Here is a 27,255-nt window from a genome sequence, read left to right on the forward strand (position 1 = left end):
ATTACTAAATCCATAGCTAAAATGTATCAGCTTTTACTTTATTCTTTCCTCTCCCCTCCCACTGTCTATAAAGGGATCTAAAGGAATTTAGTGAACAAATTAATTTGTAGTTAATACTAGGTGAGAGAAATCCTTTTCTTAATGTAGCTGCTGGCATTTTAGTGTTAGATCTATGGTCTCAAATATGCCAATTACAAAGTGACTTGTGAAACAGAATTGCTTGTAATTGTGGGTTGGGTTTGTTTTTTTTTGTTGGTGGGGGGTGTCTTTCCACTCAAAGGCAAGAACTCTTGCTGCAGTGTTGAAGGATGCAGAACGAAAAAATGAAGAACTTAATGATTTGCTGAAAGCTCAGCAGGTAGAATCTGAAAGAGCACAGACTGATATTGAACAGCTCTTTCAACACAACAGAAAATTACAAACAGTTGCTGAAGAACATGAAATACTGAAAATATCCTCTGTCGATCTTCTTCAGAGGTAAGGCACATAAGATCTCTAAGTGAATACTTCGTATCCAAAGAGTGATGAAGCCCTTTACTGGGCTAAGCGCATTAGAAGGTCAACATTACATGCTACTTCATGTTTTTAAGTGAAAAATTCATTATTTTTTCTTTCTTCTGTAAGCTTGTCAATGAGGTTAACTTAAGTCATTCAAGAAGTTAATATGTTAAATGGAGTGAGAACTAAATTTGTAGATGTTGAAGGTCCAGTTCAGGAAATAGCATGAACTTTGTATAAAAGAGAGCATTGTTCTCTAACAAACAAAATTAACAATGCTTAGTTTCTATTAGTATTATACCATACTCTCAGCTTCTTTCTTTGATCTTATATGCTGTCTTGATGACGTGCTATAAATAGTTTGGTGAAGCAGCTAATAACAGTATGTCTGCATCTTTTATCGCTTCTGTAGCAAATTTGACTGAAATTAGGTTAAAGTGAGGTAGGGAGGAAGGAGGCACATTGTGTGTCCCAAATTATTTATAAGCATTATTTCTTTAGGATCTTAAGCTAAAAAAGGACATGAGGCACAAAAAGTACATAAAGTTAGAAACTATTTATGAAAATATAATGTGCTTTGGAAGAATAATGCCTTTAAAAAGCTTTGGCTTTTCAACTCATGAGCTGGTCTCGTCACTAGGTGTCAGCAAGGCAAAGAAGCTGATAAAATTGAGAGCGAGTTTATTGCTTAATAATGGGAGCAGGCATTGTATTAGACAATTTTGAAGGCATATTGCTCCCAATAAGGGAGTCATTGAGGGAGGAAAAATATGTAAGACTTTTGTCCATTATGGGGTTTCTTGAGCAAGTAGCTAGTATAGTCGCTGTGGCAGTGCCTGCTTTTGTGCTTGAATTGTATGCAGCCATACACTGTGTGAACATGTATTTGACTAATTTATGTGAAAGAAAACAGCCTCAATCTAGTATTGAACAGTTGTAAATTCTCCAAAGAAGGAATAAAATAGATTTCTGATCCTTACAATGTGTTTATAAAGCAAAAACTTGCTTTCTAAATGATCTGTGCACTTTAAATATACTGTTCCTTAAAAACAATCAGATAACTGACATCAGGGGAGAGAGTTTTCCTTTTGGTAGGAAAGTAGAAAAACATTTGCTTAGAGCATGAGATCTGCCTCAAACTTGTATTAAATGCACATTGCATTGTCTTCAGTATATTCAGTTTTTAGTATCACGAGACAACTGGAGATCATAGACTGACTCAAAGGGTCCCTTAAAAGGCGACTGCAAATAGCTAATTTATGACAGTTTGTGTATGACAAATTTATAAAAGCATCTGTGTGTTTTGTCAGTTCCTAAGAGTTTTCTGCTGGAGAAAGGTTGTTTCCTGATCTTTAGTAGTTAAGGATATGTAAGGGATCCACTGAAGCTTGGCTTGTTTTTTTTGTTTTGGTTTTTTTTTCCTTCGTCTAAGTATGTTCATTTAAAAAACAAAACAACACCCAAACAAACAACAAACTACCACTCAACTGAACCGCCCTTCCCCACCCTGCCCAAAACACCTTGTTTTTAGCTTGAGTGGGATGATTGCACAGATGATGTCAAGTATTTTTATTTGACAAACTATTAAAGTAAAAGCTCTTCAAAAGCACTTACAGTCTTCAACCATAACCCCCTAATTCATTTGTAGGTATGAAACAACTGAAAGACAATGTAAAGATCTACAGATTACATGCAATTCACTAAATAAACAAATGGAAGCAATGAAGAAACTAAATGAATCACTCAAGCAGCAGCATGACAGGTAAGTTCAATTTGGTCTTTTTAAAGCAAATTAAAGATAAACAGTAAAACTAAATAGCACTTTAGTCTCAATTTTTCAATTCTGCTTTAAGTAATGACTGAGAAGTGGAGTTAGAGGAAGCAAAAGATGCTTCAGTGTTGCTTTATATGTATGTGTTAGATGAAAATCTGTAGTTTGGTTTATTTTGTTTGCTCCTGTATTGGTTGGGGGCAGGGAGGAGTACCCACAGATTTCAGTGACAGGAGGAATTAAAAGGAGCAATGAAGACAACCCAGTTCTTGGGTGCATTTAGTGGGGTGGGGAGGTATCTTTTTGGTTGTTGTTGAATTCTTAAATGCTGTTAGCGCCCAAAGATTTTCACATATTCCCTTTTAGCCTGCAAGGTTTCTCTGTAATGTTATCAGATCAGAAAAAAAAACAAAACCACCCTACTAAACTAATATATTTAAAGATTATATTAGAAATAGTGGTGGTTGCTATTCTGTCTGTGGTATAAAACATCATTCCTCAACCAAAAAACTAGCATTACTTATGTCTTCTTGAGGACTAATTATTTTTTCCCTTTTGATGGCTTAAAATAGAGGTCTGATGTACCTTTCAGCATTGTAACTAAGGGAATAGGATTCCTCTTTGAGAAATTTTTTTTAATGCTTAATTTTGCAGAAGATATCTTTAAAATATGCTCATAGGCAGGCCTTGTATTCAGTTTAGAAATAAAATGCTATTCTTGGTTTGACTTGCAAAGTTCACTTCATCCTTCCAGGCTCTTGCCTTGTCAGTAATCAGAGCAGTCCAAATCACTGCCTTGAGTTCTGATTCAAATGGAAACATTTTCATACTGATACATTAGTTTGCTACTGAATAAATCTGGACACTTACTTTCACTGCTGCAAGATGCAGCTCAGTGTAGTTGGGGAGATATTCTGACAAAAGGTGCCCCTTTTTAAAGGCAGGTCAGGGGAGCATTTATTATACAGATATTCTCAAACTGCCACGAATAAAATGGAGACCATGGAAATACACTCTCTTCCCCGCCCCCCCCCCCCCCCCGCCTTGCTAGAGGCTGCAGCTTAGAAACTGGTAGATAGGAAGTGAGTAAACAAGTAAACAAGAGTGACAACAGACGTCATCTAGGCAAGGCAAGTGGCAGATAGAATATGCCTTAGAAATTAGGCTAGCTACTAATGGAAAAAGTACATTACCTTCATAAAGTTCCCAGGTTACAGCTATAATGCTAGTAGATGACAGTACCTATATATTAAATGATTGTGGAAACTAAATATTATCCTAACTAGTGAAGACTGACGCAGACCTGTATATGGGCTATGATGATACCTTATGAAATGGTTGTTTTTGCTGAGTGACAATCAGGAAGATGTTTAGAATGGTATTGGAAAATCTTTATGCATAAATGTGCTTGCATGGATAATAGCTGAAATAGGTTTTACAAATGGTATTGTCGATTCAGGAGCATACTAAAAGCTAAATCCCGGCATCCTTAATCACTAATGGCAGTGAATTTTTACTCGGGCTGAATGACAATTTCAGTTCTGTTATGGTATTTTGAATGCTTTGTGGCTGTAATCAAAAGCAATAGTTTCTGGTGTTTAAGCTCCAGGTATGAACCTTTTTAGTAGTTTCTACTGTGTCTCCATGATCAGAGAAGGGAAATTACTGTTTCATGGGGGGGGGGGGGGAAGGAAATAAAATCTGTCTATGCTCCCACCCTGCAAATTCATACGTTTGATCATTTGAAGCTCCTGACAGCAAATGGAAATGATACAAAAATCATTCTAGCTTCTTAGGACAGAGAAATGGTGGCATATCTCACTTTGATCATCAAAATTTATTTCTCTGCAATTTTAGGACTGCTGCACAGTTGATAGAAACTGAGGATCGCAGAAAAGAATTACAGCAACAGCTACAGGAGAGAGATGGAAAAATAGCAAGTAAGTCACTTACCTAGAGGTCACTGAACCTAAAGAACTAACTAGGTGGTGGTGTTATGGGCTCTAGATAAGCAGCTATATCTTATTAAGTAGCTTGTAAACCTTAAAGTTAGCCAGGGATATACAATTTAACAGTTGAATGAAACAAATGCAGTTTTTTATTTTTTAGAAGGATACGTAAACTTCATTTCCCAGACTACATGGACTTCGCTGAATCTCTGTACAGTATCATATGTCCCTTCAGGATCTTCTTATAGCATGTCCATTAGAACTATTTTCTGTATGAACTGCAAATTACAAGAGCTTAATTTAACTCTTCCACAAATGACTGGCAGCAACTACTAAAACTTAGCAGTAGGTGGCACTACGCAGTAATTCAATTATTAGCAGCCATGTTGAGTCAAAAAAAAAAAAACCCCACCACCAACAAACCCAAAAACTTGTTTCCCAGGCAATGCAGTATCTCTTTTCTAAGTTTGGCAACCCATCTTTTAATGTGTTCATTTTCTTAAGCCTTGCAACAGAAAATAAAAGTTCTGGAAGAAAAACTGAAAGCTCAGCAGAAAGAAAAAACAGATCTGGAACAAACTATAGATACTCTTAGAAAGGAATTAAGTAAAACGGAACAAACAAGGAAGGAACTGAGTATCAAGGTAAGGAATTATTTGCACCTGCATTCTAGAGACTGGAATTTCAGATACGTATTTAACTGATGGAGTTGGTAAATCAATATTTCAGTGGTAAAGTAGCTAAAGAAACTAGAGCAATGTATGTAGTGGACAAGAACAAATTCTCTCAAATTTAATTGTATACCTTTTGAGTTTTAAGTAGGTGAGCTTGAATTTAAGAGAAAAGAAGTCAGGGTCAGGTTCTAATGAGGCATGTTGTGTGAGTACATAACGTTTGGAAGAAAAAAAAAAAACAAAAAAACCAAAACAAACCTGTAGTACAATATTAAATAAGAGAATGTAGCCCATTCCTCTTCAGTGGTTTTAACTACTGTAAAATGTGGATTGGCTTGCTTTCTCCCCTTTCTCATGTCCTGAATTAAGGTATATATGCTACATGTGTGCTCCAAAATGCATCTGATTTTCTTCTTGATCTTTGAAATTCTAATAAAAAATCTATTTTTATCTCTAAGAAAAATAGTCTCTTTTTTCAAAACAGAGACCAGTTTGTCTATACCAGGTTAACAGGTTAATGTTTAAAAAAACAAAACGAAATCCCCAAAACTTCAGTGCAGCCTATCTGTCCTTGCCTGTAGGTTAGGCTACCTGTAAACTCACAAGGCAGAGATTCATTTTACATGCAAACTGATCAGCAAACACAAAGTGTGCAGTCTGGCAAATGCATTTGCTCTATTTACATTCCCTGGAAGCAAACTCTAATCTCTCCAGGAAATATTATCCAGTATATAGCAAATATTTCCCTTGTTCACGGTAAATATTTACTGGTGTAGGACTTGAAATGAAATGTAGATGGCTTAACTGTGAACAATTCTTCTGCTTAAATAGGACAATAACATGGCGTTGGTGCTTTCCCATGATATCTAACATTTTAAAGTGTGGCAGTAGCTGTAGTCATTCATGTGCACCAAATGTAGAGCTGAGAAAGATATCTGAAACAAGCTTGTAATTTTAAAACTGCTTTTTAATTACTTGCTTAAATTCACCATCAGGCCACTCAGCTTTCACTGTTGTGTACGTTTTTCAGTTGACAATGGAGGAAACTGCAGTGTTTTGTTTGTTTGTGCAGGCATCTTCTCTGGAAGTTCAAAAATCCCAGTTGGAAGGACGCTTGGAAGAAAAAGAAGCACTTGTAAAACTACAGAAGGAAGAATTGAACAAACACTCCAATATGATTGCAATGATTCACAGCCTAAGTGGTGGCAAGTTAAGTGTAGAAGCAGTGAACCTCAGTTTATAGGGCTCTGTTAAGATTTTAGTATTTTATACATATGTATGAATATATGTAAAGATTTTTAAACCTGAAGTTAGCATATGATCTGCCTCAAAAAAACCTAAAATTTAAGTAGCCTAACTATCAATTGAGAAGAAAAAGTAGTAATTGTGGAAGCTTTGATCTGAAAAAAACTGAGCTACTATATAGCAAATAGGTCTTCTGATGGTCTTGGTAGAAATATTATCATCTGTATTGGGAGCTGAATGCAACTTTTGCTGGTGACTAACCTTCCTAAATATATATAGGGAAACGTAAAGCAAAATAGGAGTCGCTGTTAACTTTTTTGTCTGTAAATTCTTCTACTGGCCATCTGGCAAGCAGCATGCTTCATAGGTTAAGCACTTTTATGATGTAATCTTGTTAATTTTGACTCTTCTGAATACCATTATTATTTGTACAGTGTTGCTTCCTGACGTCTAAGGTATAAACATAAAAATAAAATGGATTATATCAATTAGAACATGTTACATTGAAAGCTGTATTTAGCAGCGTATTGGTGCAAGTGCTTTGTGTAGTAAATATGTGGAGGCATTTCTAATTATGAGGAGATATGAATTTGAGCAAGTAGAACACCGCATTTGAATGACTCTTCAGCAAGTAGCATCTGTTAGGGAAGGCATGCTAAAATAAAATATATGAATGTACAAATATTTCTTAAATACTAGATAATACTTTCCTAATCCTACAATGCTTCTCTTCATTCTTTGAAAAGATCTGCACATTTTTGACAATCCTATCCGATGCATGCTAGCTGTTGTCAGCATTGTCGTTTTCTGCTGTACACCAACAGGATTGCATATATTGCTCATACTATAACTATTTAGATAATTTTGGTCTCTTAAAAAATGTACTTTCATATGAAAGACTAGTACTAGAATTGGATGCACATTTTTGAGTGGCAGAACACTTTCCTGTCCTTAGTTTACATGACATGAATAACATGTCTTTTAGCAGTTGGCAGAACTATTTCATTAGTATCTGTATTTTGGCAGAACTGCCAGAATTTTGGGTGATCTAATATATATCTTTTTCTGTAGCATTACTGCCTTTATTTTTATCTAATTTGTAATGGCTAGATTTTAAAATACCTGAGATTCTTTGTTTTTCAGTTGTGTAATAGATGTGTCTTACTGAATCTGTTGAACTTGCGTCTAAGGACAGCCTTGCACGTTCAGTTGCAATTTTCCAATTCATCTGATGTTGTATCTATTTTAACCTGTTGCTGAAATATAGTTTTCATGACCTAATCACAGGTAAGATTTATAGACATTGTTCTGGTCTCTGTGAAGACCAGGGGAATAAAAAAAAAAATTGCTCTGTTTTCTGTGTTTTATGTATTCTGCTAAGTGAGGTAAATTACAGGGATGACTGCCAACTTTGTGCACAATTCATGTAGTTTGGTTGCCTTTTTGCATAAAATGCAGTTATTGCTTAGGAAGGTAAAAAAAAAAAAAAGTTATCAGAATTGCTGAAGTGAGGGGTCTCGTTAGAGTTTTGCAAACTCAATGGGGAAAGAAAGCTTCATTAACCATCAATTTTTACTTCAGTCTAGTGGGTTAAGAAATTTGAGTGTCAAAAGTAAATTTGCAAACATGGTTTCATTTCTGTTTAAGTCTCTTGGTCATGGGGAAAGTGTAAGGAAATGGTTTTTTTGCTCCTTTTCTGGCAGAAACTGCTCATGTAAAGAAATTCAAGTAGGAAATGTCAAGCGTGTTACTAATTAAACTGATAAATGCTGGTCTGACTTTGTTTTCAAATGGTGGAATGGGAGGGCAAAAATGTCAAGCTGCTCACCAGAGTAAGGTCATGCAGCAATAAGGTTCATGTCCCCAGAAAATGGTAAACGAGTCTTTGGAGTTTAGATGATAGAATCCACAGTAATAAGCACGGTGTATAAATATTGATTGTTTTTTTACCCTGGAAAAATGTGCTGCTTCGGTATGCTGTTCCAAGCCAAGTGTTGCTGAACTCTGTTGGGCTGCATAGCAAATGAATGCATGGACACATCAAGCTACTTTGTCGTGGTTTTGTGTTCTTTCCTGGCAGTGCTTTTCCAATTGGTAATGAATAGTGGCTAATGGAACTAGGAAATAAATTGATGTCTGTTTAAAATTTTGTTCAAAACATATAGCTCTTTTCACTGTAGAAAAACCTGTGAATCTTTACACTTAATTCGTGCAGAGAAATAGCTGTGTTCTGGGGTTTTGCTTTTAGGCATCTTGATATTATCAGTGTTCAAAATAGTTCTGTAATAAAGTCCCTGTGCTGTTTTAATATTCTTGTTACGTGCTGTATCCAATATGCTGTTGGACTTTTTTTTTCTTTCCCCACAGGCTCCCTCATTTAGTGCAGGAGTAGCTGGCACCAGCACAACGAATAGCTCTTCAACAGAGTCGATTTTTAATTATCTGTGTTATGTCAGGTTGTCAATTGTCTGTTTTACAAGTACAGAGACTCATGAGCTGTCTTAGTTCAGAGCAACCTCATGTCTCAATATTGGGCACTCCAGTACTTATCTGAAAATAGCTGCCTTTTATTTACATAATCTGGAGAAAGTTTTTGATTCAATATGTGGTTCTGAATAGCTTTGTACATTTTTACAATCCTGCTGTAAAAACAGTATTTCTTTTTCTGTAGTGTGTATTTTCTGTGTTCTCTAGTTCATTGCTGGTGTACTTTTTGGGGACAATGAGATAGTAAGCAGTTTGGAGTTGATGCTTTTCAGTTCATAGTCTATTATATGTCGTCTTCATCTTACCACTCCCCTTTTCTTTTGGTCTTAATTCTGCATTTTTTTGATCTTTTTCTACTTCCCTGCTAGTGGTTTATTTTAGGCTTTCACTTTCCCCCACTTCTCCATCTCTCCACCTCTCTTTCACCACTGACTCCAAGTGACAGTGCCTATCACTTGCTTTTCTCTGGTGAAGTCTGTCTTGTATTGAAACTGGGAAGCTTTTCTCGTGTGCTGTTTGGATCTAGTAGTGGAGTCTTTCCCACCTCTGGGATAAAACAAGCTGTGGAATTGAACTCTGACTTTTGAATTAAGTGCAGTTGATCATCCTTGCCTACACAGAAGACGGAACATGAAGCTTTTCCTGAACCAATTCTCATGCTGTCATTGTCCTCCCCCTATGCTTATCTCTGTTATAAACAAGGCAGAGCATTTTTTTTTTTTAATTAGTGTGGTCAAAATGTCTATGCTGTGGTATTTGTGCTAGCATGTGCAACTTAATGTAGGCAAAAAACCCTTTCCTCCCAGGCTTTTGAAACTTTGGCTGGAATTTTCTTAACTTCAGGATGAAGTTAATATCCTGCACGAACGGTAGGACTTCTGAGCTTTACAAACTGAAAGCATGGCCTTGCTGTAGGAAGTGATCCTAAATGTAAGTGCTGGTAAGTAAGCCTGTTTAAAACAAGCAATATAATGAACAGCTGATACCATCTTTGACAGATTTTTCAGGAAGTATTTAGTACTGATTGTGAGTAGTAGGATTTATTTAGTGATGGTGTAAACAAAATATAAAATTCTGAGTAAACAAGTCTAAAAACTACTTATGCTACAGATTCAGCAGTGCCAAAAGTGTTAACTGCTGGTCAAGATTTACATCTTGTTTATGCTTACAAATTTCTTGATTCAGAGGTGTGTGTCGTTCTCCAGGAATTCTCTAGCAGTGCACTTTTCTGGAATAAATGCAGGCCAAAAATGAGACAAACTCCACTGAAACTGTGCCACCTAGCTTTTTAGGTTTGATATAAGCGTTCTTAAGAAGATGTAAGGAGAGGTTCTCTGCTCCTTTTTCTTGGAGTTTATTGTTAGCAGCCAAAGATCAAGCATTTTTAGGCAAGTACTTCACAAAAAATGCTTTCAACCTTGCAAAGTTGGTTTATATATAAACTCCATGCATTCCCATCTGGTTACTTTTTGAAACCTTCAGATTTGTTCACTGAAGCAGACTTCCTTTCCAACTCTTTCTCACCAATTTCCCTTCTGCAGCGTGATGAAGTTGGGAACAGTCTGTTAGCTTTACATCCCCAATGACACATTCGTATCTCTCTACCCCAGTCCAATCTAAATTGGCTACTTTCCTAGGAGTACATAGAAATGAGAAACAACTAGTTAGGCTGAATTATGCCACACTGAAAACTGTGTAGCTGTTGATGTAAACAATCTGGTAGTCCCAGACCATGCCTGGCAACCAGGGCAAGGTGCTTTCCCACCTCCTGAGTGGCAGTCTGGATTGTTCTGGTCACTGCTGGAAAAGTTAGGCACCTTTATCAAAGAGGCTATCCATTTCAGAACAGAAGTAACAAGGTAGTATGGTCCTCATCTTTATGTCCAGTTTCTGTTTGAATCTGCTATGCCTGAGTTTCTCATAGTTGCAATATGTTGAACTCTTCCTAAGGAGCAATCTCATGTCCCTTCTGACACGTTGCCCTTTGACCTGGGATTAACTGATGGTCTTGGCTGAAAAGCTGGTGGTCAGCTGGAATATCTTGTTTTATTATGAATGATTCTTGTCAAGGGAGATCAGTAAGAAGAGCCAGCTAGATCCATCCATGTGTTTCATGCTCGGCATTAGTGTCGTGTATGTGATTAGAAACTCCATGTCTCCTTTTATGCCTGCATGGCTTTCGAACTGACCTATAAATGCAAGTTTGAGTCTAGGAGGTGGGGGTTGGGTTGGGTTGTTCTTTGGTTGGTTGGTGGGTTTTTTATGGCTATTTGCTTTTGTCTGAAAACAGAAGGTTGGGAATTATGGGAGCCCTTATATACATTGCTACCATTGATGTGTTTACAGTTTGTCTCCCTGACCCATTGTTATTGGGCTGTGTTGGGTTTTGAGCAAACATTGCAGCCACTTTACTCATAACAATAGATTTTTTTAAATTTTTTTTTTTCTTGAGGATGTCTTTGGAAATGGAAATATACAAGTCTACTGGTATATCTTTATTAAAACCTTTGTGGTGTTTGCCCTGCTACCCCATCTTTTCAGGAGAATGTGTAAGAGCATCGCCGCATGCTGCATTCTTCCTTCTGCCAGTATCTTCCCTTCTAAACAGAAAGTTTGTGGAGAAACCACTAAAAAGGGAAAACAATGTAACAAAACTAGTGGGGCAGCAGCTTTCTCCTTTAGCCTTATGTATTCTCAATGTTGACTGGGGAAACAAACAAACAAAAAAGATGGTGTTGGGGGTAAGGCACCTGGCTGGGAGGAAAGAAATCTGGGTTCACCTACCACAGAACTTTAGTCTTGCAGTGCAGGCTCTGGCCTAGCGTGAAAAACGGACTGCATGGACAAAATTGGCCACAGTCTAGGCAAGAAGTCTTAATGGCAACAGGAAGTGTTCAACCTGGTTGTATCAATCGTGCATAGTATTACGCTTGTAAAACTGAATCCAAAGCTGTTAGGCTAATAGCTGAGCCTTTGCACAACCTTGAGGAAAGCAAATCATGAAAAAACTTTATTTAGTGTATGGGGCAGGAAGGAAGACGGTACAAAGCACCTTGAAGCATATTTGGGAATAATCTGAAGTATCTTTTCAGTGAGTACACAGTCCCAGTCCTGAACACAGCATACTACGTGGGGGTGTGTGGGGGGGTGTGATACAAACCTCTGGGGCCCTTAAAGAAAGGAGAGACAAAACCAAGGACAACGTAATGTTACTCAGCAGCAGGCATTGTAGCTCTTGTTGCTTAGATGGACTTTGAAAGCCCTGCTTGCTTGCAGGGTTTTAAAACATCTTTTCCTTCTAAAGCTCTGCAGCAGAAATGAACTCTTCAGTGTTTGAGAAACGTGATGAAGGTGGCTTACACATTCCTTATTGCAACGTGGGAAGCCTAGGGAGACAGCCAGTGCAATTGTTTGGTTTTTTTTCTGTGAGATGTTCCCAGCACTGCTTATGCTCTGGGATAAGGAAAGGAGAGAGTGCAGGGAAGAGGGGAGATTGTGTCAACAGATCTTAAACAAATTGATAGGAGTAGAAAAATCCCAGATTTCCTTGGCTAAGCTACTGTAGTATAATAGTTGACTGCAGTTTTCTTTTAACGTGGTTGGCCTGTGATACAGAGTCTCTGTTCTAAGTCCAGACTGTGGGTTTGTCACTTAATACGCGCTGATTAAATTCTGTAGGATCCTGTTCCTTTGGGCCAAAGTACGTCTTTGAAAAGGTTATCTCTGCATGAGAACAAGCACCTCATACTGCTGGGATCTCCCACATAGCAGGGATGGCTAGCCCTTGATTTACCCATACATAGCTAAGCCTTCACATGAGAGAGCAAATACTGTATTAGTTAAATTTTTCTCAGAGTAACTGAGCTAACAATCTGGTTTAGGGTTTTGTGGTGTATTAAGTTATTAAAAACTAATTTTGTAAGTAAGCAGCTGTTGTTTTGGCTCAGTTTTACTTCAGAATAATCTATCTGGGTGTATTATTTGCTTATATTGATACTCAAGTGTTGCATTTCAGTTGTGTTTTACAGTACAGCCAGAATGTCCTATAACCTTTGAAGGAAATAGAAGGCTATTGTAATTTAAAAATCCAGAGGCTTCTGATAAGCCCCAGGCGAAAAAAAATCCAGTGCTGCTCAGTTACAATATATTTTGTTTAATCTTGGTTGGAGGGTGGGGGCCATGGTCACAACCCATTTCTGCTTGCTTATGTCTTGTATCAAGTACCTTAATTGTTTCTCTTTTTATCTTTTAAGGATAAAGCTTAGAAAAACATACTTGGGTTATTTTTATCATGCATCTAGCAGTTGGAAGTGAGTCTAGTTTTAAAAGAAGCCTTTAATTTTCTTACTTATATTCAGGATGAGGTGAACCAATACAACTTCTTTGTTGTGGCTTTTTAAGGCAGTGGGAAATCTCAGAGAGCTATTGTGTTCATTTCAGTATCATTTTAATGGTTTGCTTCAACACTTGAAAAGCTCCTCAGAATATGCTTCAAGGTATTGTGCTGTTGCCTTGCTTGTGTTCTGCAAAGACCAAGCAAATGCCTTTATGCCTTTCACTGGCAAGAGCAGAAGTCATTTTTATTGGAGGGGGGGTTAATATGCTGGGGAACGGCATCTTCTCTGCGTGTGAGGCTGCTGTCACTCCTTCACCTGTTTAATGTCTGTGGCTGAAGTGCTGTATATTTTTAGGCATGGTGTGCTTAGAGAGCACAATCTTTGGGCTTGCTGATGCATGCTATCCTCCAAGGTGACTGTTCTCCCTCAGAGAGAGTAACAGGGTACTCGCCTCTGTGGAGTACCAGAATAGAGGTTGCTCCTGCCTCTCCCTGCATGAGCAGAACATGGCTGCAGCTCATAACTGCTCAAACACATGCTGCTGCTTAGACTCTGCTCGAACCCTTGTCTGTGTCTGAAGAACCTTTGCCCATATGTAGTTATTGAACAGATGAAGGTAAAATATCTAACGTATAGCCTTTCTCATTCATTTCCATACAGTACTTATCATTACAGTATCTACATACAATTACCTTCGTGTTACCAACAGAGAATCAAGATGCAAATTGGGGTAAACTGCTAATTTGGGGCTCCTTGTGTGAGAAGTTGAAACCCTCCATTTGTTAGTACATAACACTTCATACATGCATGCACGGATGTGCTTTCTTCAGCTCCAGAAAATGATTCCTGGTGGTTTTGACTGCAGCCCTGGCATGCAGTACTTGCATGCGCTTCCACTCAGCATTTCCGTGCAAATCGGGGGTTTTCAACCTAGTTACACAGAAAATAAAACCAGTTATGGTGGTTGCCTATCTAAAAGTTGGTGTAAATGGCTTGCTTGCCATCACACAGGCACTTTGCGGTGAAGCCTTCTGGCATACTAATGCAGCAAGCAATTACCTGAGTCTTAAAATCGTCTTTCTTTTCCTACTTCTGACTCATACAGAAGGCAGCTTCTGCAACAGAGTGAAAAGGGACATGCAGACAGCAGTGTCTCCTTCACCACCTGACTTTGCCTTCCTCCCCACGCAGGCCTATCTCATGCAGAATGAGGCAGAGCCCCCAGGGGAAAAATAGCATCTAATCACATCACTGGAAGCAGAGCACTTACGCACGCAGGTGCTGGAGCGAGGTCGCACAGCCTCCAATTTTAGTTCTATTTCTGAAGCCTGGAGTACTCAAATGACATTTTTCCTTCCCCCTTTCCCTCCTGCTCCCAAGCCTTGTTTATTATAAATCTAACTACTCAAGGCCTGATGATACTGTCATGTTTATTCATAAGCTGGTGAGAAGAAAGGATAGAAGCTAGACCTAAATTGCAGATACAATTTTATTAGCTTACCAAGTCTGCACACAAGGAGGATTGCTAGAGGGTGAAAAGCCTTTTGGCTGAGCTTTTTGGCGAGTTCTGAGGTACAGTTCTCCAGGAGATAACTTCACTGTTTGGTGGGGGGGGGTGATACTTGTTAAGTCTCCTCTGTCTTAAAATCATCTGGAGGTAAAACTGATGTTTTATGTCAATAAGTCTCAGGTTAGAGGCAAAGTGTTTAAAATGTCGGTGTTTGAATTCTGTAAGAATTCTTCCATTTCTCAGAACTTAAGGTAGGAAGTGATTACAGGAGAGATAGGATGAGTGGCACTAATCTTTGGGAAGTATTTTCCATTCATTGCAGTGTCGAAGCGTGATAAAAATTTTAGATCAGGTAGCTGAAGGTCTGGCATTAGTCTCTGTCTGTTGTTGAGTGATAACATTTTTCTGGATTTCTCCCAGACTCGTTAATCATCATCAGACCCAGGCAAATCTAGCAAGGATGTGTGTTTGGATGAGAACTCTGCTGGACTGAAATATTAAACAATGACCATTCATACCACTGATACAAACTGGTAATTTTTGGTTGGATAGTCACAATGATGCCTCACAACTTAGGGATAAGCTAATGGATCCAGTGGGCTACTGATGCCAGCTGGGATCTGGTAATTTCTGCACTTGTGCATAGCCAAAGGTAAAGTTAAGCTCAACAATTTACGTCAAACCTGTTTTACTGCTGTCTAAAATAAGTTACTTTCCACAGTTCATGCATACGGCCAGCTTTCCTTTCATTCAGTAAGGTACTGTGTAACAATTAAAAATATCAGAATAGCTTCGAGCTTTTTTCTTAGTCTCTACATATTATTCCTCTATGCAAAGGTCTCTGTAATCTCTTTAGTGCTTTCTGGGGAAGGAGGTGGGATTTTCCCTTCTCCCAGAACAGGTCTGTAGTCTAAGCCACCATCTGAATCATTAATTTTATATATAAACACCATTATTTACTATAAAGAGCTCAACAACTAAAGTAGTACTTGCTGCATGTCCTTTTGGGGTAATCTTTGCTGCTTGGCTCAGGTCTTCACAGTATACATGTACTTCCTTCTTTGCAATGTTTTCATCTCCATAAAGGCAAAGAAAGGATGTGTTTATTTTTACCCATTTAGAAAGGGCTAAAGCTTAGATCAGATCTGGGACTTGAGTTTGGCACTCAGGTAGCAACACTTAACAAAGGCTGATCTAGGCAAGTGAAATTGGATTTTGTTATCTTGTGTTAAAGGCTCTGGCATGCTTTGTATCTTTAAAACGTTAAAAGCTAAATGTCATCAGATTCAAGACTCTTTAGCAGGCGCAATGCTAATGTGAATGCTAGCTACAAACCTATTTTGCTGTAAAACTCCATGAACTCAGTGAAAATGGTTTTCCAACACCTTAAAACTATTAATACCTTGACTGGGAAATTTGTTTGGAGGTATTACTGCACATCGATGTTGCATTTTTAATAACCCTGTTTAGCAAAGAGAATATTGGCTGGTTTATATAGACTCAAGTGAGTCGATAAGTGGGTAACAGATGCATGTGACGTGCTGGAAAACCACTTACAGAACAATAGCCAAGGTCACTCCGTGTCATTTCTGCAGCGTGTGGCAGAACTGCGGAGCCAGGTCTCCCTCACCTACTCTTCCAACCAGGAGAAATGTAAACTCCTCTTCACAGACCCATGCATAAATAGATTGACTTCAGAAGAGAAGGAAGACTCAGTGGCAGGAGCTGGTTACTATGGCTATATGCATTACTCACTCTAAATGGAGAAATCAAGCCAACAATCGCTGTATACATTAACTATATTTGTATATGAAGGAAGCTCATTGCCAGCAGCTGTGTGAAGGTGTCATGCTGAAAATCCAACTTTGTTCGTGCCAGTCAAGGACTTAGTGACTTTCATGCATTGAAAGCAGTGCATACTGAAAGCAGCAAAACTTCTGCACTGTGGGATCGGGTCCTTTGTCCTCCTTAAGCCCTTGTTTTGCTCTATGCAAAAGTGACCTCATATTCCTCACCGCTGTGCCCCCAGTGATCATAGAACAGCCCGAGTGGGAAGGGACCTCAGAAGATCATCTGGTCCAACCTTTCGTGGGAAAGGGAGCCTAGATGAGGTGATCTAGCACCTTGTCCAATTGCATCCTAAAGCCCTCCAGTGACGGGGGCTCTGCCATGTCCCTGGGGAGGTTGTTCCACTAAGGTGGAAACAGTATATCATGATGCTGGCTTGGAAATTATGGAGGTGCTAGGTGGCCCAGGCTCTGGTGCACAGAATATGAGAAAAACAACTTCCACCCATGTTGGCTTCAGAGTCCAGCTTCTAGCCAGCTACTAGCTTGGAGGACTGTCACCAGAGCCACTTTGTCAAATGTCATTGGAATTGATTGGTGAGGACAAAAGTAACTGTAGGCAGGGAGAGATCTACAGCGTCACCACAGCCTTATCTTTGTTGGTTACAAATTTAAAAAAAATATTTTTCTTTCTTTTTTCAAGTTATCCACTGAAGCTAGTGTTTCTGTAGGGTACCTATCAAATACAGTTCCCTTATTTTGTTGCAGGGGGCTGTCAGTGGCTGTCAGGGCTGGGTGTTGGTTTCCCCCTTCATACAGTGCTGCACAAACAGGTAAGTGTTTGGCAGGTGAGGGGGATGAAGCTAAGGCTGTTACCACCAAAGGCTCTGGCTAAAGCTCTTGTTCCTGTCTCCAGTGCCCAGGTTTTCATGCAAGTGGGAGCAGTGGGCTGGGGTATTCTTGAGAGACAGTTTGCAGCTTGGAGCCCAAACTGATGGAGCACTTCTATTACCTGCCATCAGTTGTAGTTCCACTGTTAGGGCTGGAGGAGGTTTTTGCACTTTTTTTTTTTTTTTCTGAATCTTTAATCTGAATGGAAAATAGAGCATATTTGCTGTAGATGTAAAGGCTTGCCTTTTGAAAATGGACTAGATTGTTGCAATCTGCAAATCTTTTAATTAGCCTGAGTTCAATTTAATTAAAAACTGTCATTTAAAGAATTAAGCATTTGTGGGTTTTGCCGAGTTCTGAATGACCTTAATGGAATAAAACAGACACTTGGAACTTTCCATATAATTAAAAATAATTGAAATAATCTGCCCACATGTATATGAAGAAATCAGCTAATAATTAAGCCAAGTTATTAGCTGTGGCTGTATTTAATGTTACATATAGAGTACAGCCAGGCTAAAAATTCTTAAATAAGTCCACTGTGATCTCAGAGATAACACAACTTATTATCAGTCTTCTGCAGTGGCTCAAATGCCACTCTAATGGGGGAGAGGGCACACACAAACTTTCACTGGTGGATTAACTGTTACTTAGCTTTAGTCTTTAAAGGTTAAATGGCTTAATGGTTGAGTGGCTTGCGTGTTTCCACTTGAAACGTCCCCGATACCACTGAAACCTTGCCTGCTGGTGGGAATGAAGGAGAACCACAGAGAACACCAGAAGTTTGGTGCTGGCAGGACTCAGAAAGTAGGATCTTTACACCATTTCTTTGTATGTGTTCTCCCTTTTTTTTTTTTTTTTTTTAAAAAAAAAAAAAAAAAAAAAAAAGCCCTAAGCCAGTTCTTTTAGTGCAAATTAAAAGTCAAACCTGTGAGTGGAATGGGCTGCTTTGTGAGGCTCCAGTCATGGAAAATAGGTGCAAGCCTCTTTAGAAGACTGGCAACCGCTGGTTGTCTTATGCTTCTCCAGTAGCTCTGCCCTTAAAATAGTGCTCTGCTCCTCCAGAAGGCCAGAAATCTGGTGCAGGAGCCCCAGCTGGTGCTCCTCGTTCAGTCTCCATGCAGTCATTTTGAAATAGGAACTTCCTGAAGGGAGGAAAAGAAAAAAAGCCTGATAAAATGAATGAATGCTAGTGATTACTCATTCAATGAATTCAGAAAGGTGGAATCGGCTTTAAAAAAGCTTGCAAGAATACAAACACTCAGATGCCTTAGTCACAGTCTGCCCTCACTATACAGCAGCATTAAGAGTTTTTGAACTCCCTAACTATATGTTTCTTATTTCAATTTAGTTGGATTTCTTTTTAGCTAATCTTGTAATTTCCTGGATCAGTGATGCTTGGTTGGAGGTTAATGGCAACATCATTGTCTTATTCCTAACTGTAATTCTGTCCTTAATATGTATTTTTCTTCAAGTTGAATACATAAATACTGGGCTGGATTTACTTAGCCTGGCTGGCTGGAAATACTGTTGGTGCAGGAGGATGGTATATCCTCTGTGTATTTGCATTTTTAATACTAATGATCTGTTCTTATCATCAGTTTACAGAGAATTTTCAGCTTTTTCAGTTTTTCTTTTATTTAAGGGCCCGAATCCTTTATGGCTAGGAAGATACTCTTTTAGTAAGTGCTGGATTCCTTTTTTGGTATTTCCTGTCTCTAAGGAAATTCTGATAGACATGACAAGTGCTGAACCTTGACAATGATGAATTAGATGTCAGTTCTTAATATGTTTTGTCAGGTTGTAAAAACATCCAAGGTGATGTGTCCATCCTGCTGTTTCAATGAGGGGTTTATTGTGGGGGAGGAAGGGGGCATCTCTGAAGGCAGTAATGAAGAAAGGAAGAGTAAGTTTGAAACAATTTCTGCTAATTATTCTTTCTTGCCCATATGTGGTTGTCTTGTTTTGTAAATGCAGAGCCCCAAGCGATGAGCTCTCCTGGTGCTGCTCTTCTGCCGTGCACTTCCCCCAAGTCCAAAAAGAGAATTGTGTGAAGGGAGATTTCAGGCCGGCTCCTAGATCACCTTGTCCTTAGGTGAGGGCAGGGAGAGAAAGGAGATGATGCGAAGGAAAATGAAATTATATGAATAAGGTAAGGTGTGGCTGAACGGTTGTCTTTCGGCTTGCTCTTTGAAGGCACGCTGCTGCGAGCAGCCGTGATGGGTGGCGGAGGTCCTGATGCCTCTCCTCGCACACACACGCTCTCCGCCATCAGCCCGTTGCTGCTCAGCTGGACAGTGGAAGTCAGACACGAACCCCATCCAGTGAAAGAGCTCTGTGCAAAAATATCTTTCCTTTGCTAACACCTTTTCACCTCTGGTTCTGATAACGGTGGTGGGAGACACTTAGTGGAAGTAGCTGGATTAAGGCGGGCATTGCTGACTCCCAGAGCTTGGCTGTTGTGAAGGGACTTGGACAGCCCTTTTTTCCATGTCATGACTTTATCAGTGATTTGGTGTCAGAGGTCTGGAGCTCAGCTCAGCGGAGCCCCGTGTGACATGTCACACGTTGTTACTGCTAACAAACAGGCAGTGCTATGGGCAATAGGAAGAGAGTGGAAGGTTTTGTTTCATTAGTCCTTTTGGAACCTCCTTTCCATAAGCTGTACAAAAATGCTCATTCATACTTGTTTTTTTTTAATGCTCATTAAAACACATCTTGAAGCTGTAGTCTGAAAGAGCGTGTCCTTTCTGGTTACAAGAGTATTTGGGTGTTTTTGTTCTTTGAACTTTATCTGTACGCTGTGACCAAATCACTAAGACCTGTCTGCATTGCGTGGGTATGGGATAGAATTCTTGCCTAGCGTTGGACTCTGTCTTAATTGGCATCTGGTTTATTATTTCTGGGGAATGGATCTATACGTCTGCCTTCTGATTCTTTCTCTCATTCAAATAAATTCTACTGATTGGTCTCATACTCCAATTTGCATGCTTTTTTCACCCCAAGGCACAAACACCCTGTGTGGCAATAGAAAACTAAGTAGTTCAGGTGTATTCAGGATAGTTTTCTGATTGCTGCAAGTAGCTAAAATTCAAGTCTGTGTGTCCAATGAAGAGTGAGCCAAATTTCCCTGAGCTGTAACTTGAAACATAATGGGCATTGCTATTATCTTTGAATGTATCTACCTATTCTGTTTTGAACACTAGTGCCACATAGTGCTATTGCTCCTTATACTGTCAGTATCTAAAATCTGCCCCTCTCGTTCTTGATTCAGAATGAACTGGTCGGGCAAGAACAACTTGCCATTAGTTTTTACATAGGTAAGCTTCTTACTTTTTAAACCAAGTAAAGGTGAAAGAGATGACCCATCTGGTGAGAAGCCTATCTCCCCATGGAGAAGAGTGGGACTTGCTCTGAGGGCACTGTCAAATTCTCACAGCCCTAGTGCCCGGTCATTTTTCCTGGTCCAGCAAGCATGATCATGAACAGACTGCATAGTCCCTCTTCTTTGAAGGTAGTCAGCTTTGTAACTCCACACAGAGAAAGCAGTGGGAATTAAGTGCCTTATTGTTTATATGGATGTAGCCCCTATTTTTGCCTCAATCAGCTTCCCTTTCCTAGAAAGGTGTTGTAATTTCTGTATCATGGTGATTTTTTATTTTTTTTTCCTGAGGATGGATACATTGCAGATCTTGAATTATGAAGATGTGTCGCTAATGGATGAATGTAAGTATCCGGACCATGCTAGTGATGCAACGGAAATCATCTCCACTTAAGTTCTGCAATCCCTCCTCTGCAGTTCTGGTGCACATTTGGGTGAGGATTGGAGGGGGGATTTTTCTGCTCTGGAAAATCCCTGTTCATCAGCTGCAGTACAACAAGAAGGACCAGAATTTCTGCCAGGACCAGTATATCTTGACCGGCAAGAGGCAGAATAATCAAACTTAAAAAATAAAGCTTCCTTTTCCTTTTTTCCATAGCATATTTTCATACCCCAAAATAGCCTATATTTTTGTCAAAGTTCTGTGTTAAATTTTGCAGCTAAGCCTTCTGCTGTAAATTTTGATTCTCTGAACAACATCGGTGATGATTTAAAAAAAATTATATACATCTTTCTATAGCTACAGAAATAAAAATATTATTTTATTGCCCTGCAGGAGTTATTGTTAGGATTGCATTCTCTCCTCTAGCAGAGGCAAGGCAAAGGCACTGGACCTGCAGAACAGCATTTAGAAAGGTGAGATGAATAACCGTCTGCATCCACAGGGCAGTACCGCAATAGCTCTTCAATCAAGACTATTCCAAAATGCATTTTCGGTGAATAGGCTTGAATACCTGGAGCTGCTGGTGAGAAGTTTCCGTGGGATGGGCTGGATAGATCAAAACCTGAGGTGTTCTGTTGAGTGAGTTTTAATGAAAATTTAACATGTTACTCAACAACTGGGCTGGTGGTCCTGTCAAATGAGCTGTTTAGCATTTTCATGCTGCTAAGCTACTGGTATTTAAAGTGAAGCTTCAGAGGCCCCCACTGAGGCAGGCATATTTTCCATTCTTGCTCAGTGTTTTTACAGCAATCTAGCTTTGCCTCATCATACCAGAGGTGTTATTTCATTTCTTCTTACTCTCTTTTTTTTAAGACCATTTTGTGAGATCTAAAAATGTGTATGTGGCAGGTACTTTGGCTTTGTGCAATATGCTTTGTGTAAGCATATAACTTTACCGTATGTTTTTCCCCATCTCCTTCATTTTTCCCCTATAAAGACAAAATGTTTATTTCAGTTGCAAAACCAGACATTTAAAATCAATTCTGTTACAACAGGAATAGCTGCTGCTGGGGAGCTGGTGTGACTCTGAAGAGAGTTAATGCCCGTAACCTCACTGGAAATCTCAGCTGCTGCTGGCTGTTGTGGCGAAGGCGGTCCTCCTCCGCAAAGGCGATGGTCTCTCGGTGGGTTTTGGTCTAGATATGTAGCATAGCCTGTCTCCGAAGGGCTCTGTGGGTTCCTCTGGGTGGTCTTTTCTCACCGCGGCCTCCCCGACCCTCTCTCCTGCCTCCGCCCTCCCCAAACCGTGCTGAAGTGGTGGGAGCGCGCAGCAGCTCACCCCTTAACGATCTCGCCCCGCCGTGCCTTTTCAGAAACTAATCTGGGGTTAGGCACGACGTGCTCGTCCAGCAAAATAAAAATGCCCAGCGCAGAAAAGAGGCTGAGCCTAAAGCGCTTGGGGGGGGGTTTTGCTGGTGGCAGGGTTTCAGCTCTGGCATCAGCCTCTGCGTCTCGCTGGTGCTGAGCCTGGGTGGCAGGAGCCTGGCGCGGTGATGGGGGGGAGCGCGGCGGCGGTGGAGTCTACCACGGCTCGGCTGCGGTACGGCGACCACCCACGGGGTCGGTTCGGCAGGCCTCCACGGGAAAAGTTCGTTTTAGCTAGTAGTGCGCTGTAAGCGTGGAGCATCGTAGCCGGCAGGGGAGAGGCTAGAAAATAAACTTGTTTGCACGTTTGTGAATATCTATACATGTGTGTATATATATGTTTAGATATACACACAGACATATAACTATACACATGTGTGTGTTTATATATATTTATATGCACACACCAGCCATTCGCTCCAGAGCGCTGCTGCTGGAGAGAGGGATGTCATGTCCATTTTTGGAGGTGTTTAAATTCGACTGACAAGAAGCATCAAATCATTAGACCATGTGAGAAGCAGAGACTTGTGCTTTTTCGAGCTCATGGTAGAAAGTAATACCTCTGGAAATAGATTTTCTTTAAAAACTCGCCTTATTTTTTCAAGGAGCTTTGCTGACTGAGTTTCCTGGCGGAGGTGACCAGCTCGGCTTAGCTGTGCATGGAAAGAAACAGCATCTTGTCTTTGCTTTACAGAATGTAAATGCTGAAAAACTCACACAGTCTGCTTCCTGCAGCGCCTTCTTGCTATTTAGTGTCGTGCCAATCACATTGGGTTAATTCTGTCGGCGCTTGCAATGTTAATAAAGCATTCCCCCCGTGGCAATTATTTCACCAATTAAACTGCCACTGCATTTTTTAGTATAGTTTGCAGTTGGCATAAGGTAAACACAACATAGCAAACAATCCTCGACAGAAAGTCTAGTTACGGCTCAGAGTTACAGAAGCAAAAAATTGAAAAATCATTTGTGTCTAAGAAGGCATGAATATTTTTCCTTTCTTTCCCCCTCATCTCCTCTGAAAAATAAACTTTCAGGGCAGCAAAGCCAGGCGATCAGCAAGGTCTGTACCGACCTCTGCCCATACCTGAAAGGCAGGCTCTGAATCCTTGAAGCTGAAATGTGAAAAAGGCAAAGAAAGGCAGGTTGTCTTGCAGGAGCTTGGCACCGGCAGCTAGAATATGTTGTGTCTGAAGGCCTAGGGGTATTTTAGGGTAGTGCTGCCTATTGAAATGGAAATGTGGTTTTCAGGCTGCTTGAGCAGAGAGAGTGTATCCTAGTCACAGGCTGAAGTAGGGGTAATGAAGTACCCTCTCTTTGAAGCCAGATTGCGTAATACAAACCCTAGAGAGACATGTATGGATTTTTATTCCCTCCCCCCCCCCCCAAGGCTAAAATACTTCTGACTATTAGCTTCAGAAGGGCATAATAGAATTGGTGAATGGGCTATGGTAATTCTAATGACGTGCTGTGCAAAAAAATGCATAGTTAATGAATACTGAAAAGATTAACCTGAACTACTTACATGCATTATTAGAGCTTTAACTCCCTGTCTTGCCCCAGTGGTTATGGATAATATAGAGCAGTTTAAGGTGGGGGAAAAGAACCCCAAAACTTGCTAATGGCAATTAGGATATGTGAAAGTTGGGAAAAGGATGCACAGCAATTCTGAAAACACGCCATTACACACTCTCTGACCTGATGGGCAGGGTGGGATGCTCAAGATTGTTGGAGACTGAAAACTTTTTGCGGGGGGGTGGAGGAACATCAGCTTTTAGAGAGAGAAGAGTGAGAAGGCACATGACAAAAACCTTCTTTGCCTTCCCTGGTGCATCTCCAGAGCCAAAGACCTGAGACCATTTATTTAATTAGGCTCACTTTTTACTGTTTTCACCTTGCTGTTTTTCTTAGGGCTGTGAGTCAGTTTGAGATTGATTTATCAGCGCTGTTAATCTGCTCTCAAAGCGCTGTCACTCTCGCTCCCAGAAGCTGAGCTCTCCCATTAAAACCCTGACCTATTTAAACGTTCTTAAGATACCATAATGATCAGATGTCAGCAGGGGAGAGGCAGCAATGACAGCTCTGAAATGTTTATTATCCTAGCCTGGGTTAGGAGGGGAGGGTGCTGATGCAGCCCGGAGCTCGGCACTTGGCACAGGATGAGAGGAGGGGGTCTGCTGCCAGCGCGGCCGAGGGATGGACGCTGCTCTGCGCTACCGTGCTAATAAGATCAGCTACTCTCCTCTTGCGGTTTCGTGGGTTAATTCTACACCATCACCGGCGATTTCAAGTTGTTCAAAGAGGGAAGAGGTATTCTGTTTCAGGGGTCTGCATACTGATAGCAATAGATCATGGATATCAGTGGCTTAAAAGGCACTTAAAACATTTTTGGTGGCTTAGAAATTATTTCCCCAGGCATGTTTGCGTGAAAGCAGATGCTTTCCATAGAGAAATTTAAATTTCCTTTATGCTATCGCACCACACAGTAGCTATCAGCAAAGAATTAATTGGAGGAAAGTGTTTAAAAGGATGATTCTGAAAGGAGCGTGAACAGAAGCTCCATCGCGATACCTTTTCAGGTTGCAGACGCTTGCGTCCACTGCCTAGCATGTGCACTGCGGCAGGGGGAGCACAAAGGCTTGCAGAAACCTGAAGATCTCCAGTTCTAACAATGCGAATCTAGCTGTCATAAACACACTTTAAATGTACTGTGTAGTGCCAGTTTTCTCATCCTTTAAAGACGTAGCAGAGTGCGAGTATTCTTAAAGCTAAGCTTCTCTCCCCCTCCAATTTCTCCTTGGGGCATCAACGGCTTGAAGAATTAAACCATAATTCTTCACAAGAGAAAATACATCTACTCGTACAGAATAGGCCTGGATTTGCTGCTGGGTATGATGTTCACATTTTTTTTCTACCAAAACTATTCCCATGTCACTGACCTTTCTCTTTCAAAGAGCATCTGACTAGATCATTCTGGCTCTTTCCCATTTGTCCTTTAAACAGAGACTGCAACAGCAGCAGGGACCAGTGACCAAAAAACCCCTCGAGGTAAATAATAGGTTCTCAATCTCTTCAGATGAGATCCCTCTCGCAGAGAGACAGTCTTTCTGCTTGCTTATGGAGCAGTCCAGAGGATCCTGACTCAGGAGACCCTTTCTCCAAACATCTGTATCTTGAACTACTGTCCTTCTATCTCATTGATCTTGCTTTTTCAGAGTGCCAGGTTATTACAGTGCACATTTTATTAAGAGTAGTCTAAAGGCCAGCTTTCAACAAAACGCAGCTGGTTGGTCGATCTTTTTTCCTAAGAAAATAGAGAGAGTTCATAACTGGGCTTTTACGGATCCCAGTTGCCAACTTTTCTATATAAGACTACAATATTGACACTATCTGTGTCTAGAGCTGATAAACCTTATTGCATTCCTTTCCAATATGTAAGGTTATTAAAAATAGGTTAGTCACAAGGGCTTCTTATCAAAGTCCCTTGTTTCCCTAGAAACGGTGACCAGCATTAACCTTTCTAAAAGTAGCCTCTGCGAGAGACAAATGTCTTTGGTTGTCACCATTACAAATTTAATCTCGGGGAAATGTGCTGCAAATTCTGGTTCATATTAAAAGAAAGCAAATAAACTCCAGAAAGGTAGGAATAACATGTGCAGTATCAATTCCCATCAGGCTAGCAAGGAAAATAAACTGATCATGTTTGAAGCAGTGCTGGGTGTGTCCCTTTCCAAGTGAGACAAGCATTGAAATTGCATTGGCATCAGCTACAGAAACAGTTGTTTGCAGCCCCAAAAAAGAAAAGGGAGGCGTGGGAGCAAGATTGTAGTGTTCATGCAGGACTGATGAAAGCTGAATATTTGCAGAACAGAAAAAACGTAAGTGATAACAGCGTATTTGGAAAAAGATGCCTCCTTCTAAGCAAAGTAGGTGGTAATAGGAATATGGTGTTTAGAAGTAAAGCTACTGGCAATGTGAGAGAGGAGCAGGAGGCAGAGAACATCAGTTCTACCTGATGGTTATACCCTCGTGGCATGAAATAATCATATTCTCAGTCTTCACAGCAGACTAACAGCATCCATAAACCTTGGTGATGCATGCAATTTACCTTGTCCCAAATTACATGATCAGGACTGGCTGCTTGAGCTTTACATGATCACTCACTGTTCAAAGCAGCTGAGATCACTGGCTCTATTTTCTTTTTCACCAGATATAAAGCAAAATGGTGATGAGTTCGATCCGACATCAAAATATATCCATGCTGCGGGGCACCGAGCAGCTCTAAAGCAGCAGGCTGGGAGGGGTGGGAAGCGATTCTGGTTTGAGGAAACGAGTGAGAAGAGTGTGGCACACAGCGCTTGTTTCCAGCTCAAGCGCAGGTTCCTTTCACAGATGTATCCAGACCAGGACTGAAAGCTTCATCCCTAGATTTAGCAAAGGCCCCTCTTCTCAACTTCAGTCTGCCTGGAGGTGGGCATGTCTCTAGCAGAGCAGTAGTGATTCTTTGCCTCTTAGTTGCATACCCCAAATGCTAAAAATACCAGGTTACTAAAGCACTCAGATCCTCAGACCTGCCACACCAATCTCCTGTCTTTGAGTCTATCGCTTCCATAAATTCCTCTGTTTCTTACAAACCAACTTTGTCTGTGCAACCTGTCACTGTCCAGTCATCAGGACAACAGCTTTAAAAATAGCAGGCTCGGTATGCAAACGTTTTTCTTCTTGCCTGGGCACAAACCAAACCACTTGCTCTTGTGGATATCTAAGAATTCAACGAAGCTGTAGATAAGCTCCCTCCCTGCTCCCCCTTTGCTTCCTTGGAATAGAGTTTTCTAAAGCCCTAATACATTGTCTTCCCTTGTGGCCAACAGGCATCATCTGCAATATTTATTTTCCTTTGTGCTTTTATATTCAGTTTAT

At 40.3% G+C, this 27,255-nt stretch overlaps 1 protein-coding gene and 1 long non-coding RNA gene across 3 annotated transcripts in view; one reads left to right on the plus strand and one right to left on the minus strand.

Moving 5' to 3' along the window:
- The window catches only part of CIP2A (cellular inhibitor of PP2A), a 30,701-nt gene extending 22,275 nt beyond the window's left edge, over positions 1–8,426 (plus strand). For both annotated transcript variants that reach the window (XM_075034112.1, XM_075034113.1), the window contains 5 exons: positions 281–477; positions 2,147–2,260; positions 4,127–4,209; positions 4,723–4,862; positions 5,965–8,426. In XM_075034112.1, the coding sequence (XP_074890213.1) occupies positions 281–477; positions 2,147–2,260; positions 4,127–4,209; positions 4,723–4,862; positions 5,965–6,135 (705 nt within the window). In that variant the 3' untranslated portion in view covers positions 6,136–8,426. The remainder of the gene's footprint in view (positions 1–280; positions 478–2,146; positions 2,261–4,126; positions 4,210–4,722; positions 4,863–5,964) is intronic.
- A 5,240-nt stretch (positions 8,427–13,666) lies between these two features.
- Positions 13,667–26,993, minus strand: LOC142033776 (uncharacterized). Its single transcript, XR_012651329.1, has 3 exons — positions 26,500–26,993; positions 18,078–18,294; positions 13,667–13,891 (listed from the first exon to the last, which is right to left on the minus strand). It is a non-coding gene; the product is annotated as an uncharacterized LOC142033776 (long non-coding RNA).
- Positions 26,994–27,255: the final 262 nt, after the last annotated feature.

This window comes from Buteo buteo, chromosome 8 (genome assembly GCF_964188355.1).
Source record: "Buteo buteo chromosome 8, bButBut1.hap1.1, whole genome shotgun sequence".
NCBI classification, from domain to species: Eukaryota; Metazoa; Chordata; class Aves; order Accipitriformes; family Accipitridae; genus Buteo; species Buteo buteo.